At 42.5% G+C, this 18890-nt stretch overlaps 1 protein-coding gene across 1 annotated transcript; it reads left to right on the top strand.

Moving 5' to 3' along the window:
* Nucleotides 1–717: 717 nt before the first annotated feature.
* Nucleotides 718–18772, top strand: fdxr (ferredoxin reductase). Its single transcript, XM_084567414.1, has 12 exons — nt 718–1705; nt 2092–2195; nt 5341–5436; nt 6499–6621; nt 6752–6865; nt 10064–10165; nt 10502–10609; nt 13907–13991; nt 15602–15801; nt 15878–16049; nt 16122–16295; nt 18280–18772. The coding sequence occupies exons 1-12, from the start codon at nt 1627–1629 to the stop codon at nt 18408–18410; spliced, it is 1488 nt and encodes a 495-aa protein (XP_084423540.1). The 5' UTR covers nt 718–1626; the 3' UTR covers nt 18411–18772.
* The last annotated feature ends 118 nt before the right edge of the window (nt 18773–18890 follow it).

Genomic DNA, 18890 nt, shown 5'->3' with positions numbered 1-18890 from the left:
CAGTAAAGGCCAAGAATCACATAGGAGGAAACCCAGCGTTGAGTTGATGAGTTCCAGACTTCAGGCAGTCATTGTCTGCAAAGATTATGGTTATGTTAATTTGTCCAATTATTTTTGAGCCCCTGAAAGGAGATTTCTTTTCAAAACCAGTGTGGTGGCATGTAGAGCCCAAGAAGATTGTGCCACTGTCCAAATCAGAATCAGAATCAGAATCAGAATCAGCTTTAATGGCCAAGTATGACACATACAAGGAATTTGACTCCGGCAACTTTTCTCTCTGGTACAGAAGCAGCTTAAATAAGTGAAATAAAATTAAAATAAATAAAATAAAATAAAATAAGATAAAAATACAAATAAATCTGAATCTGTACACATAAAATATAGGATAATATATACACCAAGGATTATTGTACAGTGAGTATATACAACAGTGCAGAGTTATTGTTTAATGTTCATGTGGATGGTCTGACACTCTGTGGCTGCTCAGAGTTCAACAGAGCGACAGCCCGGGGGAAGAAACTGTCCTTGTGACGGCTGGTTTTGGCGTACAGCGCTCTGTAACGCCGGCCTGAGGGGAGGAGTCTAAACAGGTTGTGACCAGGGTGTGAGGGGTCTGTGGTGATTTTCCTGGCCCGCTTCCCGACCCGGGACCGGTACAGGTCCTGGATGGAGGGAAGATCGGTACCAATGATCCTCTCTGCAGACCTGACTGTTCTCTGCAGTCTGACCTTGTCATGCCTGGCAGAAAAATATTTCTGCGCCTAACTGTAGGCCTCATTGTGCCACTTAAACAGTTGCGACTCATCGGAGAATGGACATGGGTGTCCTGTGGTGTGTGGTAACAGAGTGTTGTTTAGTGGAGGCCTTTAGGTGCTATGAATCAAGGGGAGGGGCCTCCGTGGATCAGGTTTGTTCCAGTGCATCCCACTGCAGGGGATGGCTGCTGCCAATCAAGGAGTGTCATTGCTATGGGGTGGGGGTGCCTGGTGTGGTCTAGGTCTGTGCTACATGTCTAAGTAAAGCCCACATGAATGAATGCCAGGCCCAAAAGTTTCCCAGCAGAACACTGCATTGTCACAAGATGGTCAATGTTATTCACTTCTCCTGACAGTGGTCATAATGTTATGCTTCATCTGTGTGTATATATAATATTGAAACATTCAGAGAAACACCTCGACAAAATATTTAGGGCGAAAAAAAGTCTAAGAAGATATTATTAGTGATACTGTTGTTGAGTGTGGAACCTTCGCTTTGAATCATGGGCTCTCCACGGGCTGTTATGTGTGTAACACACAGTGCAACCTTGAAATGGGTTTGTTATTATAACAGCACCGTAACATGTAATTAAGTTAATTAAGTTCTTATTTGTAGAGTAACCAAAAGCGGTACGAACCGCTTAACGCCACAGCGAGCCGAGGACACGCAGCCCGTGAAACCTACCCAGTTATAAACGTTTTCCACCTTGGCTTTTGATCTCAGTGCTGCTCAGTGACTGTCCAAAGCTCAAGGCAGAGGCAGATATGCGCAGCCGGCCCCACAGAACCAAGAAAGCAACGCTGAGGGTTTAAGTATTTATTCGTTTCACGCCGGTCGGCTCGTCTGTGGGTGGTCTGTATCCAGGACAAGATGAGCTATAAACTCCTGTTCTCCGAGCTGAAGCTGTTTACCTCAGGAAGAAGCAGATGGATGGGTCGACTTCGAGCAGGTGAGCCACCCGCAAACGACGTGCACGTAGCCAAACCCAGTACACAACGTGGTTAGTTTTACATTCGCAGGAGTCGCTCACAGAAAAAAACGCATCGTCTGCTCGAAGATATGCTTCCGTTTGGGAAAACCGACTTCCTTCAGCAATTCGGCACACGTCCCAGACCACCACAGAGCATTCATAAACAAATACACGTATTCATGTCAGACTCTGGTAGTCTTTCCCTCACTGCAGCATAACACTGCTCGGAGGATTACCATTGCAGTGTTTGAGCCAATTTATTAAAGTTCACACGTTCACACATTCCTTTAATTGTATTATTAACTGTGACTCCAGACAGACTTGGGCGTGTGCCACCCACTTGATTCGCTGTATTTACATTGCAGGTATGAGTGGGCGGGGGAAGGCTTCTTTTTCCCCTTGCAGCCCAAAGGTGTGTGTAGTTGGAAGCGGACCAGCCGGTTTCTACACGGCGCAGCATCTCATCAAGGTATATGGTTCTTGTTTTATGTGGATGTGGCATCTGTCACCTGTGTGTGTGTAATTTCACCCATGCATCCCGGTTAACCGTCTCATGATACACAATTTCATTAATTCATTCATTCTTTCATTCATTCGTCTTCTGTAACCTATGGAGCCTGGAGCCTATCTCAGCTGTCATCGGTGGAGAGGCGGGGTTAGGGTTGCCAACTCCCTGAAAAATAAATAAAGGGCCTTTTTTGTGTGTGTGAAACGATTTTTTAACTATTTGACTCGAACCAGAATTGAATTAGATGAATATTTTGAGTGAACACATGGAAAACAAATTCATTCATTCATTCATTCATCTGCTATACCCGTTTAGTCCTGTTAAGGGTCACGGGGGTCTGCTGGAGCCTATCCCAGCTGTCATCGGGCGAGAGGCAGGGGTACACCCTGGACAGGTCGCCAGTACATCACAGGGAAAACAAATTATTATTCAACAACTTATTTTTAATACAAATAACAAAATGAACAGAAAAAAAAATAAATATCTTTCTTAAACAGAAACCTGTCCTACTTAACTTAAAACTGTATAAATTAATATTAAACAATAGAAAGCAGAACATTCCTGTTGTAATAGTGCAATAAGAATAATAAGTGCAAACATAAAGTGTGAGGAAAAGTTGTTGCTTTGTTGTCTTCCGGTATCTTCTTCTCAAGCACCAGTACCTCGACCAATGAGCTGACAGCGGGATTCCCACTGTCAGCTCATTGGTCACAGAGCAGGAGACGGCCTGGGCATAAGTTTACCGTAAATGTTCATATAAAGCGCCCTGTCATTCATTAATTCCATTGACATTTTACAAACTATTTTGATTCTATTTGATTCTCATGGTAATACGGGACAAAGTGCAGCCCCTTTTGTTTTTCAAGGGACGGTTGGCAACCCCAGGCGGGGTACACCTTGGACAGGTCGCCAGTCTATCATGGCTAATACAGAGAGACAGACACTCACACCTATGGCCAATGTAGAATCACCTATTAACCTAACAATCATGTCTTTGGATGGTGGGAGGAAGCTTGGGTACACGGAGAGAACCCACACAGACTGAGGGAGAACATGTAAAGTCCACCCAGTAAGGCCCCATTTGGCCTGGATTCGATTGCAGTATTTTCTCTGATTTGACACACTCTGGGGAAAATCCCTATAATTATATATAAAGCACCCTTGAGATGATGTTTGATGTTTCCCGCTCAGTAAACAAACACATATGTTTAAAGTTGCCTTGATGTTGGATAATTGATGTTTTTTGAGTTAGCAAGGCATAAAGTCCCTTTATTTGATGTTTTATGTGGCTATTTTGATGATTTATTTATTTTTTGTCCCAACAAATATGTGCACACACAACCAGACAAATGAGTGTCCCAGCAATACTTAATGTTTCTCAGTCCCATCTTCAAGTTTTTTTTTTTTTTTGTATATTCACTATAATCCCTCTCCCATAACACTTTTAAAGTTGTGTTTGGTGTGTAGTGATTTGTTGCTTTCTACTTAGGCAGTATCTCCTACCTGCTTGTGACCCGTGTCTCTGTCATATTGCAGCGTGGTTCTCGCCAGTTGAAACAGAAGGCATTTGGTGACTTATACGCTTTAATAAATACCAAAACAAGAAGCAGGGATAAATATTTCACAGCTTCATATATTCTGAATCTGATACACCACTGTAAGTAATCCTCAGTCTAACAAACACCAATCGGCCACAGCAACAAACAGGTAGAAATAAATAAATAAATATTGACTTGAACTTCTGACAATGCAATGTTCTGCTGGGAAACTTTTGGACCTGGCATTTGTGTGGATGTTACATAGTCATGTACCACCCACCTAGACCAGACCAGGCACCCGCACCCGATAGAAATGACACTCCTTGATGGGACTCCCCTTTAACCGGAGGAAACACTGAGTAGAACCCAGATTATATGGTGGAACGATCCACTTGAGGCCGGCCATGTGGAGAGACAGAATCCAAAGAGGAAGTAGGGGAAGAGGAGAAGAGAGCAGCAGATGCAGGCAGATAAATTCATACATGCATCTGTTATTTGGTTTGCATGTACTAGATACTTCTCAGCGGAGAGAGACAGGAAGTAATGGCGCAACCTACACCGCTGCGGTGACGGCTATAGCCTCATTCTATAGGGCTCAGGCTGGTGAGCTATATGGGCATTCAACATTATTCATTTCAGAGCAGGTGATTGGTATGCAGTGTGCTCATACATTTACTGTTATAAGGGTAAACAAGAGCACTGAGATAAAAAATGTCAGTGATGATGGTAGTTTATTGGTCAGTGAGTAGGCTGGTATAAAGTGTTAGAAGATAGAATCTGTGTTGTGGCCATGACAGCGGTAAGTGTTTATTTTCATCTAGTGCACAAGCACCTGCCTGATGTGAGCGGTAGCAGTCAGTGAGCTATTTAGGTGATTACATACTCTAAATGTGTGCACAGCTTACAAAAACAGTGCTAACCAAATCAAATCTAAATATGTGCTTGTTCATTGCATTTAACCCCTCCGGAGCATAAACAGTATAAAGATGGACGGCTGAACTGCTCCTTGAAAGTGAAGCCAAAGCAAGTACAGCGCCCCCTGGTGGCTGGCTGCAGTATAGGTCATAAGCTCCACCTCCTCCATGTTAGTGGGCGGGACTTAGGCCAAACTAAAACACTAAAATACACTCAAATTATTTTTTTTCAAAGATGGTTTCTGTCATTTCAGGTAGTTAATATAATACTGGTGAAAATTCAAGCGTTCATTTTTGACCCAACATTTCATTTTAACTGGTGGAGGTAGAGCAGAGCGTAGTATTAATTAAACGAAAATGCGAGTGTGGGTGGGTCATTGATATCGCTGCTCAGACCGTACTGAGCAGACTCTGGCTGCAAAGTTGCAAAACGGCGCTGCAAGTGTCCCCAGGAAAATGGCGCCAGTTTTGCCAACGCAAAGTGGAGACGCATTGTCCATATTTATATAGTCTGTGGTCCAGAGTTGCTCCATTGAGAACTGATTGTGCTCTTTGTAACACTTCCAAAATCCTCAACCTACACCACTGTTACATTTTTCCAATCGTTGCACAAAAGATCTCCATTTGACATCTTGCGTCTGTTTTTCCCCCCAGGCTCTTCAAGATGTTGAAGTGGACATTTATGAACGCCTGCCTGTCCCGTTTGGCCTGGTCAGGTTTGGGGTGGCCCCTGATCATCCTGAAGTTAAGGTGTGTGCTCCTAATGAGAAAATAAACTACCTTTTGGTAAATAAGATGCCATGAATACCTGTTGGCTTTGAGCTAATAATAGTACTATAAATAAACTCAGTCAACACCTCAGGCAAACGTGTTTATGAAAGACATGTCTCAACTTTCCCTCACCCTGCATGACATCTGACATGAGAAAGAACGCAGATCTATGGCTTGCTGTGGAAAATATGGTGAAAATGGATTATAGAGTTTGAGGCAATCCTGCCTGTCTTTGGTCGGCGCCAACGGATCAGTCATCTGCATTTTTGCAGTCCAATTCCTTGTGAGTCACTTATGCCATCAACTAATCACTGTAGCTCTATCTTAACACAGAGCACCAGCCAGGATGTGGTTAGACTACCTGAGAAAACAGCTAGCCAAGTAAAAAACACATCTACAGACATCTATAAAGCTCTGTAGTGCACACACTTGCCAGTTCATTAGGTACACCTTTGAAAAGGAATGCATTATAATATAACAGACTTGCACTAAATCTCAACGTCATGAAGTTTATGATACTAAGCATTTGTTGAAATAAAACCATGTCGGAGGCTGTGGTTTGTTGTACTACTGACTTGTATCGAGTTGTACCGACATTTTGTTGTTTTTCCATTTTTGTGTGACAGGTAACAAAGAGCTTTCTAATTGTGTTTATGAGTAATTTCCACGAAGACAGATGAGCTGTATCTGCCTTCCTCTGACATTTCCACTAAGCTAGCTAACCCTTTATCTTCTAGCATCTTTCGATTTTGAAATCAGAGCACTGAAATCACACAATCACATTTTCTTCAGTATTCACTCAAGTCATAGACGGTTGTCTGTGCATGTACACAAACCGGAACAGCTGATGACTAATCTGGCATACTTTCAGTGGTTTGGTTACACAGCAGTCATCCAAGGTGTAGGGAAGTCTTTAAATCGTGTGCCCATAACAAATCTGTGCTCCTACTGTAATACAGTGTCATATAATACCATGTGATCACCATCACCAATAGAGCTATAAAACTGTTTTCTTTTTTAAATTTTTATACTTCTCTCCAGAACGTCATCAACACATTCACGCAGACGGCGAAACATTCACGCTGTCATTTCTATGGCAATGTGAATGTGGGGAGAGACGTGAGCATCAAGGAGCTACAGCAAGCCTACCATGCTGTCATCCTGGTGAGAACATGAAACCCCCCTGGCGTGTCTGCACCTTGTATAATCTCCATGTCTGCACCTTGTATAATCTCCATGTCTTCAGCTTGTGTATTCTTCCATTACTCACTTTCGTTTCTTTTGTTTTCCCCAGAGCTATGGGGCAGATGGAAACAGGACTATGGGAGTACCGGGGGAAGATTTAGCTGATGTTTACTCTGCCAAAGACTTTGTTGGTTGGTACAACGGGCTGCCCAGCTGTCAAGAGGTATGCCTCAGCTTGCACAAGTAAATCTGAAACAAAAATCAGTCTGTTGATCTACAGTCTGCCTCGTTTCTCCTTACCGAGGGTACTTTTTCCTCCTACTACTTCTGCTTGTTTTGGTTTTCACGATTTGCTGAATTAGCAGTCTCCTCTTTATACTTCTGCTCGGGCGCCAGCTGTGACCGTAGCTGTAATGTATTTACTTTTTCTTTCTATTTGTCAGTTCTGTTCCTGTAAACACAGTGTCTCAGGAACTCTTTGGGAAAATGTTTTGAGCTGATCTGAATTTGGAGTTCAAAAATAAAAATGTCACCTCACAAGACATGTTTTTAGCCAAGCTCAAGAATGTATACACTAATGAGGTTTTATCTCCGAAAGGTCAACGCCACGTTTTTTGAAGGCTCTTTCTTGCAAATAAATGACACAACACAGATGTTGCACATGTGTTGCAATCAAAATGGTTCAACCCCATTCACCACCACTAGCAGCTGTCTGCACTAAACAAACAAGAACAATTTAAATAGCAACTAACACAACTAATATCACAAATTTCAATTAGGTTTCTCCAAATTCAACACAAAATGCCACTTTTAATGACTAATGTCGTCTCAAAATGATTCAACCCCTTCATGACAAGCATTTTTAGTACTTGGTAGAGCACCCTTTTACTTTTATGACCCGCTGCGAACGTGATGCATAGCAGGACAGCAGCTTCTGGGAGTGTCTCTGGGGAATCTGAGCCCATTCCTCATGGCCAAAGGCCTCCAGTTCACTAATATTCTCGGGCTTGGGAGCTGCAACCGCCTTTTTCAAAGCCATTGTGATGGCCGCTCTGGTACCTTCCAGAGCTTCTCCTGAAACCAAGCAATGGTGGACTTTGAGGTATACTTGGGATCACTGTCCTGCAGTTGAATCAAAGTTAATTTCTAAAGCACATTTAAAAGCAACCTCAGTTGAACCAAAGTGCTGTACAAGCAGAACAAATATAAATAAATCAACAATCTCCAGTGCTTCATTCTTCCTCCTCCAGACATACCGCTGATCCATAGGCCCAAAAAGTTACAGTTTTGTTTCATCACTCCAGAGAGCAGAATCCCAATATCTCTTTGGCTTATTTATATAGTTTTGAGCAAATTCGAGAAGTCTTTTCTTTTGCTTTTGGGTCAGTAGTGGTGTATGTCTTGGAGTTCGGGCATGAAGCCCTTAAGCGTTTAGTATGCGTCTTACCTCAGTACCTGCTGCCACCAAGTCTTGCTGCAGATCTTTTGCGGTCATTTGAGGGTTTTTGACCACCTGCCTCCCCAATCTGGTGGCAGCAGTTGATAGCTTCCTTTTTCTGCCACGTCCAGGTAGTGTAGCCACTGTTCCTTTAACTATAAAACTGCGAAATATGCTTCCAGTTGTATCTCTAGGAACATTCAGTGTCTTTGCTAGCTTTTTGTATCCTTTTCCTTGTTTGTGCAAGGCAATGATCTCTACTCTGACCTTTTTGACAATTCTCTCGACACGTTTCCAACATGCGATCAAATGTCACCGCCAACAGTACAGGTATTTGAAGTGTTCTATCTCAAGCACACCAGATGCAACTAATGAAGTCCTTGATTGGTTTCATTAGGTGTGCTTGAGACCACACCTGATTTGCAAAATTGCAAAACTCTTGGTATATTTTGCCGGTAAATATAATTTGCAGTGGGGGTTGAAGAAATTTGATTGCAACTGTATATCGTATGTGTACAAGTTATTGACTGTGTATAAAGATGCACTTAGGGCAGGGTTCAGCCAACCAGTCAGAGGCTAAGAGCCACAATTTTTACTGTGTTACTGCAAAGAGCCAGATTTACCGTAAATGTCACACATCAACATGATAATGACAAAAATTGACTCCCACAGAAGTAAGACCACAGGCCAGTCATTTTCAACAATGAACACTTTGTGCACTGTCTCACAAACAAACTCTCAGTTCAATGTTCAGTTCATGTCTACAAACAAAAATATAATTTACAATAGCATTTTTTCTCTTACCATGCATGTTGCTTAGTGGGACTTCTGGCATTCCTTGCCCTCAACAATCCTTTTCAAATCTGGTTTCTAGTCAGTTGTTGCCACTCGAAGCAATTCCTTCACATGTGTGTCTGTCAGAACAGATCGATGCTTTGATTTCACGTGTTTCAGGGTAGAAAAAGCAGACTCGCAGGCGCATGTTGATCCAAACATTGACAATTTCTTAAACACAGCCCGTTTGACATTTGGGTACTTTTCCATTGGCACACTTTTCCAGAATTCAATGGTCCCTTCTCTCAAAGCAGATTTCAGTTGGTCCTCTTCACAAAGATCAATCATCTCCAACTCAGCCGCAGCGCCATCTGTGACCAGCGGGGTTTTCAAACAGCCTGTCTCTGCCTTAAACGGGTTGATGAGGAATGTAATCTGTGGCCTTTTCAGTTGAAGATCACGGAACCGGGTCACAAAGCTTTCGTGCAGATTTTCAACCATAGTTGCATATCATGGATGTGGTTATTCAGGACAGCGCCTGAACAGAGTGGGAAAATGCATTAAATCTCTCTTCTGAATATGCGTCTTGAACAGCTTCAGTTTGTTGGCAAACACAAACGCACTTTGCACCAGGTCAGGCAGTATTTTAGACAGCTTCAGTCTGTCCAAGTGACACGGCATGTCGACCAAAAAAGCCAGATCCATAATCCACTTGAGGTCTGAAAGCTCGGGATAGTGCTTGTCCTTCTCTTCCATGAACAGTTTCACGGCATCCAAAAGCTCAAAGAAAGAGCCGCATGCGTCTAGGGAGCCGTGGGTTGGCCAGGCCTGGTCGTTGGGGTCATTAATAAAACAGGCTTTTGTTCCAGGCTGTTGACAAATTTAATTTCAGCTGGATGTTTTAACATTGAGGTCTGTGTCGACTGACTCTTTTTTGGAGCTAGTCTTGTTTGGCCTTTTGAGGAACAGCAGCTTTTGTCACTCCATGGCTTTGGGTTTTGATAAAAATACCACTGATTTACAGGATTGTACATATTCTAGCACGTGTGCACACAAAGCTTTATTTTTTTTTACTATGTCCACTATTCTATTGTTCCACATGCTGTTTCTGTTATTTCATTCTTTCTGTTGTTTTATTATGTTTCTCCCTGTTCTGCGTTTTGATTCACAAAGGCTCATTTTATCTTATGTCTGTGATTTTTCATTCAGCTTAATCCAGACCTGAGTTGTGAAACGGCAGTCATTCTGGGACAAGGCAACGTGGCCTTGGATGTAGCAAGAATCCTGCTATCCCCCATAGACATTTTAAAGGTGAGGCTAAAACTAAAGGTGTGAGTTTACCGGTGAAACTCACACCTTGTGTTAGTGTTAGTGGTGTGTTAGTGGTGTGATAGGTCTAACATGCACAAAAGCCGGTTTGTTCATGGACTTATCGAGTGAATTAATTTGAAAAGCACAATTCCTTGTTTGGCTACACCACTTCAATATAGCACTGACTATGACACAGATACACAGACACAGATGTTATCAAATAAACTTCACCTCACGAATGCAGTGCTTCAAAGTGGTGGCCCAGAAGCTGATATGAACCTTTTCTCTTTTTTCTTTTTTGTTCCCCTTTTCACCTTTTTTTTTTATCTTCTGCAGAAAACGGACATCACCCAGCCTGCCCTGGAGGTGCTGGCAAAGAGCCATGTGCGCAGGGTGCTTATTGTTGGCAGGAGAGGACCCATGCAGGTCGCTTGCACAATCAAGGTACGTGTCAGAGGAGTTTTAAAGAGAAAGGCCAAATCTTTGAGGTGTTACTCCTTTGTAGCTCTGCCAATGCAGGCATGTTTTCTTTGAGATTCCTTGAACACACAGCTAATATATTCATCTATCTTTGCACAAGATATCTGTCATTATCTGACAGCGACAGTCCGAAGGCGTTGTCTGTTTGACATCTCCATTCCATTGTTGTGAATGCGATACTCAAGAATGTCTCAAACCTTATCCTAGATTTAAGGATAAACTGATCACAGTGTCATGGTAAAAGGTTACTGTTAACTCACAAAACGAGTTTTTAGCCCTTACTCAAGAATCAGTACACTAATTCACACAAACGTCAAGTAGGATAAAGTGACGACTTGTTTTATGAAAGGTCATCTTCACTTTGAAATCATCATGTTCTGTTAAAGTCACTCTGACATGCTTTGACATGTTTGGTCTTGTTTCAGCATATTACTTCAACTATGAAGCGATTACATTTAGATAACCGATCAGACATAATATTATGACGACCTGCCTACTGGCCTAACTGTTTTGTGAAGGACCTCCTTTTGCCACCAAAACAGCCCTGACCTGTAGAGACATAGACTCCTCTAGACCTCTAGACACCAAGACTTTACCTGCAGAAAATTTTAAGCCCTGCAGATTGCAAGGTGGATTGCACTTGCTCATCCAGCAGATGCTGGATTGGAATGAAATCATGGGAATTGTTGTTGTGTCCCTCAAACCATTCCTAAAACCATTTTTGCTTTGTGGCAGGGTGCATTATAGTACTAATAGTATAGTACGTCATCAAAGAGCCATGGTCTTCCATGACCCTGGCACTGGTTCACCACTTCTCCTTCCTTGGAGCACTTTTGATAGGTACTGACCACTGCCGACCTGGAACAGCCCACAAGATCTGCAGTGTTGGAGATGCTTTGACCCAGTTGTCTAGTCATCACAATGTGGCTCTTGTCAAAGTCACTCAAATCCTTCAACTTGGCCATTTCCCCTGCTTGTTACACATCATCGTGGAAAAAATACTTACTTGCCTAATAAATTCCACCTACTGGCATGTGGCATGATAACAAGGTATAAGTGTTATTCACTTCACCTTTCTGTGGCCATAATTTTACAGCTGATCAGCTGATCAGAAATTTGGGGATAAATATTTCAAACGTTAATCACTTTGATGTAGCTGTCATCTATAAGCTACACCTGCTATCTATGATAGGGTCTCTGGGGGTGCAGTTCCAGCTGACACTTGGCTAGAGGTGGTGTGAACCCAGGGCTGGTCACCAGTCAGTAACAGGCGGATAGAGACAAATCATTTTTCAGTTATTCAGACCAATAGGCAATTTACAGAAACCAGTTAACCACGGTTATTTGGAATGTGTGAAGCACCAAAAGGACCACACAGAAACCAAGAACATCCTTGCTGTGCACCAATAAAGCTAACCACTGTACCACCAAGTGTTTAAACTATTGGTTCATTTACTTTTGTAAATGCTTGCAAACCAGATGTCATGCTCGCTCAGTCACGACTCGTGGCTTTCTGGTGTTACTATTGAGGTTGGTCGGAAGTATGTACCATGTAGTGGGCTGTTGTAACACACAAATATTATATACACTCATCAAGCATAACATTATAACCACTGATAGGAAAAGTATTAACATTGACCATCTTGGGACAATACACAATGTTCTGCTGGGAAACTTTTGGACCTGGCATTCATGTGGATGTTACTTAGACATGTACCACCCACCTAGACCAGACCAGGCACCCCCACCCCATAGCAATGACACTCCTTGATGACAGGAGTCCCATTAAGAACAACTCAAAAAAACATAAAAGAACAGCACCAGGTGTTGACCTGGCCTCCAAATTCACTAGATCCCAAACTGATCAAGTATCTGTGGGATGCACTGGAACAAGCCTGATCCACGGAGGCGGCTTTCCTCAACCCATAGGACCCAAAGGCCCCCACTAACGACATCCTGTTGGAAGACACCACAGGACAGCCTCAGAAGGTCCATGTCCATTCTCTGATGAGTCACAACTGTTTTGGAGCCACAAAGGAGGCCTACACTTAGGCCCAGAAATATTTGAATAGTGACACAAATTCAAGGGGTTGAACAAAAATATCCTACGAAACGTTTAGGAATTGCAACAGTTTTTATACAAAGTCCCCTCCTTTCAGGGGCTCAAAAGTAATTGGACAAATTAACACTGCCATAAATAGAATGTTTATTTGTAATCATTTGTTGATAATCCTTTGCAAACAATGACTGCCTGAAGTCTGGGACTCACGGACATCACCAAACAATAGGTTTCCTCCTATGTGATTCTTTGCCAGGCCTTTACTGCAGCTGTCTTCAGCTGTGTTCCTTGCTTGTTGGTGTTTCTGCCCTAAGTTTTGTCTTAAGCAAGTGAAATGCATGCTCCCTCAGGTTGACATCTGGTGATTGACTTGGTCATTGCAGAATGTTCCACTCCTGGGTTGCTTTTGCTGCGTGTTTGTACAGCAAAGTGTTTGCTGTCTAATCAACTTTGCTCCTTGTGGTGAACCCTCTGTATTTACGGTGATGAAGTCTTCTGTTTATTCTAGACTTAGATACAAATACACCTACTTCCTGGAGTGGGTCCTTCACTTGGGTGGATGTTGTGAAGGGTTTTTTTTTTCACCATGGAAACGATCCTGCGATATGGCCACTCCTAACATTTCCATGATCTCTCTGAAGGATTTCTGATTTTTTTCAGCCTAAGGATGGTCTGTGCCACTTCCACTGAGATGCAGTCACATGTTGCGGGTTCACAGCAACAGCTTCTGAATAAAAACATCACGCCTGGAATCAGCTCCAGATCTTTTGCCTGTTTAAATGATGAAGGACTAATGAGGGAATAGTCCATGCAGCCCATGGAATAGCTTCTGTGTCAATTGTCCAATTACTTTTGGTCCCTTGAAAAAGGGTGGCTACATATTAAAGAGCTGTGATTCCTAAACCCTTCCTCCAATTTGGATGTGGATACCATCAAATTGAAGCCGAGAGTCTGCACTTTTAGCCCATATTGATTATATAACTGTATCTTCTATATGTTTTGGTAAACAGCTAAAATAACAAAACTTGGGTCTGTGTCCAAATATATATGGACCTAACTGTACACAATATTAGGAAGGTGGTCTTATTTATTAGTGACAGATATAAGGGTAAAAAGCTGATTAGAGCTGAGTCCGAGTGAACTCATGAAACTTCACTAACATATGAATGTTCTCCAAACTAATATGCTCTTCCTGTCTACAGGAGCTCAGAGAAATGGTGAACCTGCCGGGCACCAGACCTGAGATGCTAGCGGCTGATTTTGAGGGTGTCACAGAGGCTGTTAAAGGTAATGGATGAAATTGGAGTTTATCTCAATATTTTTCCTCATTTTAATGCTTAGATAAGGAGGACACTACATTTTGTGTATTTATTTTACATTTTGAGCTGATGTCAAACAGCAGATTTCATGTGACAGTGTAACCCTGACTCTGAGAGTTACTCATCACCATGCACAGTGCTGTTGACCTTTTGATGTCCTCGTCCTTGCCAAAGATGCCACAAGGCGTTGATTGATGGTGCTGGTCGTGTGCTCGTTTGTGCAGATAACAGTTCCTGCTTCTATCATAGGTTATTATGAGAACCTTGGTCTTGTGTCTGTTCAAAGTAATGACCACGGGGAGATGTTAGAAGCTGGAGATTCGTGTCCGCGCTGTTGTCAGTGCTGCTAATCTTGCACTGCTGGGCCGACAGAGTTGTGGTCACAGCACCACATCAGAAAGAGTGCAGTGACAGGAAATCTATGAAGACAGCTGACGTTCAATACGTTTGTCTTACGTGGAAACCCTAACCCTAACCCTAACCTTCACACATTTTCACAGATGCATACGTGACAGAAGCGACCTGCAAGTACAGTTCGCAGCTAAAAATATGTATGAATACTTTTGTAATTTTGGCAACTGGTTTTAGTTTGAGTAATCTGCCTAAAAACAGGGGACACGGAACGGTGCTAACCATTACGCCACCATGTATTTAAACCATTTGTTTGTGAATGCTTGGTAACCAGATGTCATGCTCGCTCAGTCTCGACTCGTGGCTTTTTGGTGTCACCATTGAGGTTGATCAGAAGCATGCACTATGCAGTGGCCCGTTGTATCACACAAATACTATATACACTGATCACTGAATGACGCAAGAAGTAATTTGACTGTCTTGTGACAATTCAGTGTTCTACTGGGAAACTTTTGGATTCATTCATGTGGATGTTACTTAGACATGTACCACCCACCTAGACCAGACCGGGCACCCCCACCCCATAGTAATGACACTGCTTGATGGCAGCAGCCATCCCCAGCAGGATGCAGCCTGACACAGGTTTTATTTCTCACCCATTTGTTCCTTTGCTCAGTGTCACAGATGTACACATCTGGCAGAAGTGTGCTTTTACATGTGCACGTACAGTACGCAGCTATTAACTCTCTGTGTGGAGTTTGCATGTTCTCCCTGTGTCTGCGTGGGTTCTCTCCGGGTACTCTGGCTTCCTCCCACCGTCCCAAGACATGCTCATTAGGTTAATTGGTGATTCTAAACTGGCCGTAGGTGTGAATGTGAGTTTGAGTGGTTGTCTGTCTCTCTGTGTTAGCCCTGCGATAGACTGTCAACCTGTCCAGGGTGTAACCCGCCTCTCGCCCGATGACAGCTGGGATAGGCTCCAGCAGACGCCTCGACCCTTCATAGGAACAAGCGGTTACAGAACATGAATGAATGAATATGGACATTTATATAGACACAGTTATAGAGTGATATAGACAGTAACTTATGTAAGATGAAAGTTAGGATGTCTATGAAGGTTCTCAGTCATCCATGTCCTGGTATAGCCAAAAACAAGTTTTTGAAAGTTTTCTAGAACTGATATGAAAACAAAGCGGACTTGAAGCAGAAATGTCTCTGCTGTGTCAGACTTGCCAAGGCCCAGGAAGCGTCTGACGGAGCTGATGCTGAAGACGGCCCTGGAGACACCCGGGGAGAAGGAACAGGAGAGACGAAACCAGGCAACCCGAACGTGGGGCTTTCGGTTCTTCCGGAGCCCCATCGAAGTTCTGGCCGACCCCGACCGCAACAGAATAGCTGGCATCCGACTGGCCGTCAACAAGCTGGAGGTAAACAAAAAAAAATTAAAAACCTGTCTGTTGATGTCGCCTCGTGCAGCCACTCAGTGCACCTCTCTCTAACTAGGGTTCAGGTGAACGAGCCAAGGCCCTGCTTACTGGAGAAGTAGAGGATGTACCCTGCGGCCTGGTCATTAGCAGTATCGGTTACAAAAGCCTCCCCATCGACCCCTCTCTACCATTTGACCTCCACAAAGCCATCGTTCCAAGCACTAATGGCCGGGTTCAACAAGCATCAGGTACTCAAATAAGACCTTAAAGAACATTTTTCCTTAGCTTAAAATATTCAACAAATCCGTCTTTCTCTTCAGGTCTTTATTGCAGTGGCTGGCTGAAAACAGGCCCGACAGGTGTGATAGCAACCACCATGAACAACAGCTTTGACACCGCACGATCGCTGGTGGAGGACGTGGAAACGGGAACGTTGGATGTATCTGCCGCCAGACTTGGCTCACAGAGTATCAGTAATCTGCTGGAAAAGAGAGGTACTTTCTCGTCTTGTTTGCTTTTTTGTTATCCCTTGTAGAGACTTGTTATCTTACCACTAATCTGTGTCAGTGGGGAAAAAAAGAAAACGTGTTAGTCTGCTTGTGCATGTTTGTCGTTATATGAACACAACAGAAAAAAAGTGTCTGGAAACGTTCCAGTGCACCAATAAATCTTCAGAGGCTCCAGCCGCTCTCTTTGAAGGGATTGTTAACTGTTTGTAAGGACGGTCACGCCAAGCTGTTGTTAGGGGGAAAAAATGAGAAAGGATGCCCCCAAGTGGCTACCAAATGGCATATTTTTGAAGTAGGAGTTGGGTAGTTGATTAATTGACTAGAAAGAGAAGCAAAAATATTCAAAACAACAATAAAAAGTGGTTAAACTTCTACAGAGACACGCAAGACAACTACAGATATGTGACAAAAGACTACAGAGAGGTTCAAAATATCGTCTCGGATTGGGGTAATAAGATTTTGACCTTGTAATTCCAAAATTTGTAGCAGTACACCGACTTTAGCAAACCTTTAAAACAACTCTGCGTTTGTGCATGTGTACAAAAGATTTGCATTTCTTTCAAATTCACTTTTTTTTTTTTAAAACAGATTAAAATGGATTGATATAATGTGAATAAAAAAAAATCCTAAATCCTATACACAATAATACTACAAGTTCTAACTTGGATTACACACAGATCCCTTCATTATCCGGCAACTTCCACTGAAAGGAATATTGTTGCAGACAACCTGTTTGCTGAGTCTGCAACAATACTGCTTAATTGCACACTTCTTTTAATTTCAGATCCCTTTTAGTGAGCTTTAAAACGTCATACAACAAGAAACCAGCAACAAAGAAAATGCAGTGCTATGTGGTTTCTACAGAAATACAATGTATAAATGAATAGCGACCCACAACAGACACACATCAAGGGGAGAAAAATATCCCCCAGTCACCACAAAGCTTAAATAATCAAAGAGTCCAGTTGTGGAAGAGACGATCCATTCTCCTGAAAAGGTCAGGTCCACCAAAAAAAAGAAAGGCATTGTGAGATTTGGTTCCGTTTTAATCTGTAACACCACGGATAGTGTGTAGAAGACATGCCTCCAGTACTTTTCAAGGCAGCGGCGAGTACCTTTTTTAAATTGAATCAAGCTGTGGCAGGGACTTAGAGAAATAGACTTGAGTGCGTCAGCCCAAGTTCAGACAAGAGTTTTCTCCCATGCCATTCCCATTTGAGCCTCTCAACAAAGGGACGGCTTATTTCCAGCACTTTATCTCACAAGAATAAGTGACTCAAGCTTTTCGTAAATGGTTTCAAAGAAATGACTGTATCGACAATGGCGTTGCCTGTTGGAGTTTGCGGAAAAAAGAAATGCCTTGCTTGGGGGTGTCTGAAGAAATCTGGCTTTGAGAGGTGAAATGTTTCACATAGTTGCGCAGATCATGTCAGTGCGTAACAAATAAACAAATCTCTGAACCACACAAGGTTGTTTCCATGCGGTTGCTGAAAGAAGGGATCATATGTTCAAGGAATGTTTGTCTTTTGAAAGTGGCCCTTGGTTAAATGTGGTCATTTACCCCGTCATATGTAAAAATAACACAATCGAGCTGCTGGAAAGGAATAAAGAGTGGTGGAGCCTGGAAGGAAGGATGGTCATCTTGATTGAATTTACAAGGGTGAACAGTGTGTTAAGTATTACTTTACTCTGGTTCAGCAGCGTACCGAATTTCTATTTAAATAAGTCCTTGTACTTCCTTATTTCAAGACTGTTGCACAAGATTCAAGATGTTTGTCATATGCACAGTTAGTAAAAACGGCGGTTTATGCCGACGCGACTTTTATAACAGGAGAGCCTTCCTGTCCTGAGTAGTACAGTTCCCAAACCACCCTGGGATTGAGATGTTGGCAACGCTTTCAATTGTTCTTCTCTGAAATCTTATTTTGGTCGACATGCCAAAAAACAATTTGTATTCTCTCATTTGTAGGAGTGAAACCAGTGACTTTTGCAGACTGGGAGAAGATAGACAACGTGGAGATGAGGAGGGGTGAAGCCAGCGGAAAACCTAGAGAAAAACTACTGACTGTGGAGGAAATGCTGCAGGTGGCTTGGACATGACTGAAGAAATGAAAGCGTTTACCGGTGAACACAGGACACTGAGTAATAACAGTATCAGTGGGGACCATATTACTTACAGCAATATGCACAGAATAGAAACGGTATTATGAAGTGCCAAATGTGTACTTAATTCATGTTGTAACCTTGGCACATGTTAGAAACTAGATGCTTACCTTTAAAAAAAAAAAAAAAAAAAAATAGTAAACAATTTGAAGGCTGAAATATTTGTATGCAAGATGTTTTACCATCTTGCATATCTTTTGTAGAAAATAAAACTTGACTATCCTTTTGTCTTTGAACATCATTTCTTGTAATCAGTGGTTTCTCACCTTAGACAAGGCTACTTAACATGTTAGCATTAAACTTTCTAAATACTGCATGTGCAAGGACTTTCATACCCCTGCCACATCATGTGTTTGAATGTTTTCCCTTAGAAACTTTAGAGAACAGCAATATTCCATGTTCAGACTTCCAAACAAT

The sequence above is a fragment of the Chelon labrosus genome (genome assembly GCF_963514085.1).
Source record: "Chelon labrosus genome assembly, chromosome: 19".
In the NCBI taxonomy this organism is placed as follows: domain Eukaryota; kingdom Metazoa; phylum Chordata; class Actinopteri; order Mugiliformes; family Mugilidae; genus Chelon; species Chelon labrosus.
The sequence above is the reverse complement of the archived record's forward strand: the minus strand, read 5'-3'. Positions and strand labels throughout refer to the sequence as shown.

Excerpts from the sequence above, each read along its gene's own strand:
- fdxr (XM_084567414.1), top strand. The coding sequence starts at position 1,627 with ATGAGCTATAAACTCCTGTTCTCCGAGCTGAAGCTGTTTACCTCAGGA. Across the intron at positions 1,706-2,091 it reads GATGGGTCGACTTCGAGCAG|GTATGAGTGGGCGGGGGAAG; the intron begins GTGAGCCACCCG and ends TTTACATTGCAG. Across the intron at positions 13,992-15,601 it reads TGTCACAGAGGCTGTTAAAG|ACTTGCCAAGGCCCAGGAAG; the intron begins GTAATGGATGAA and ends CTGCTGTGTCAG.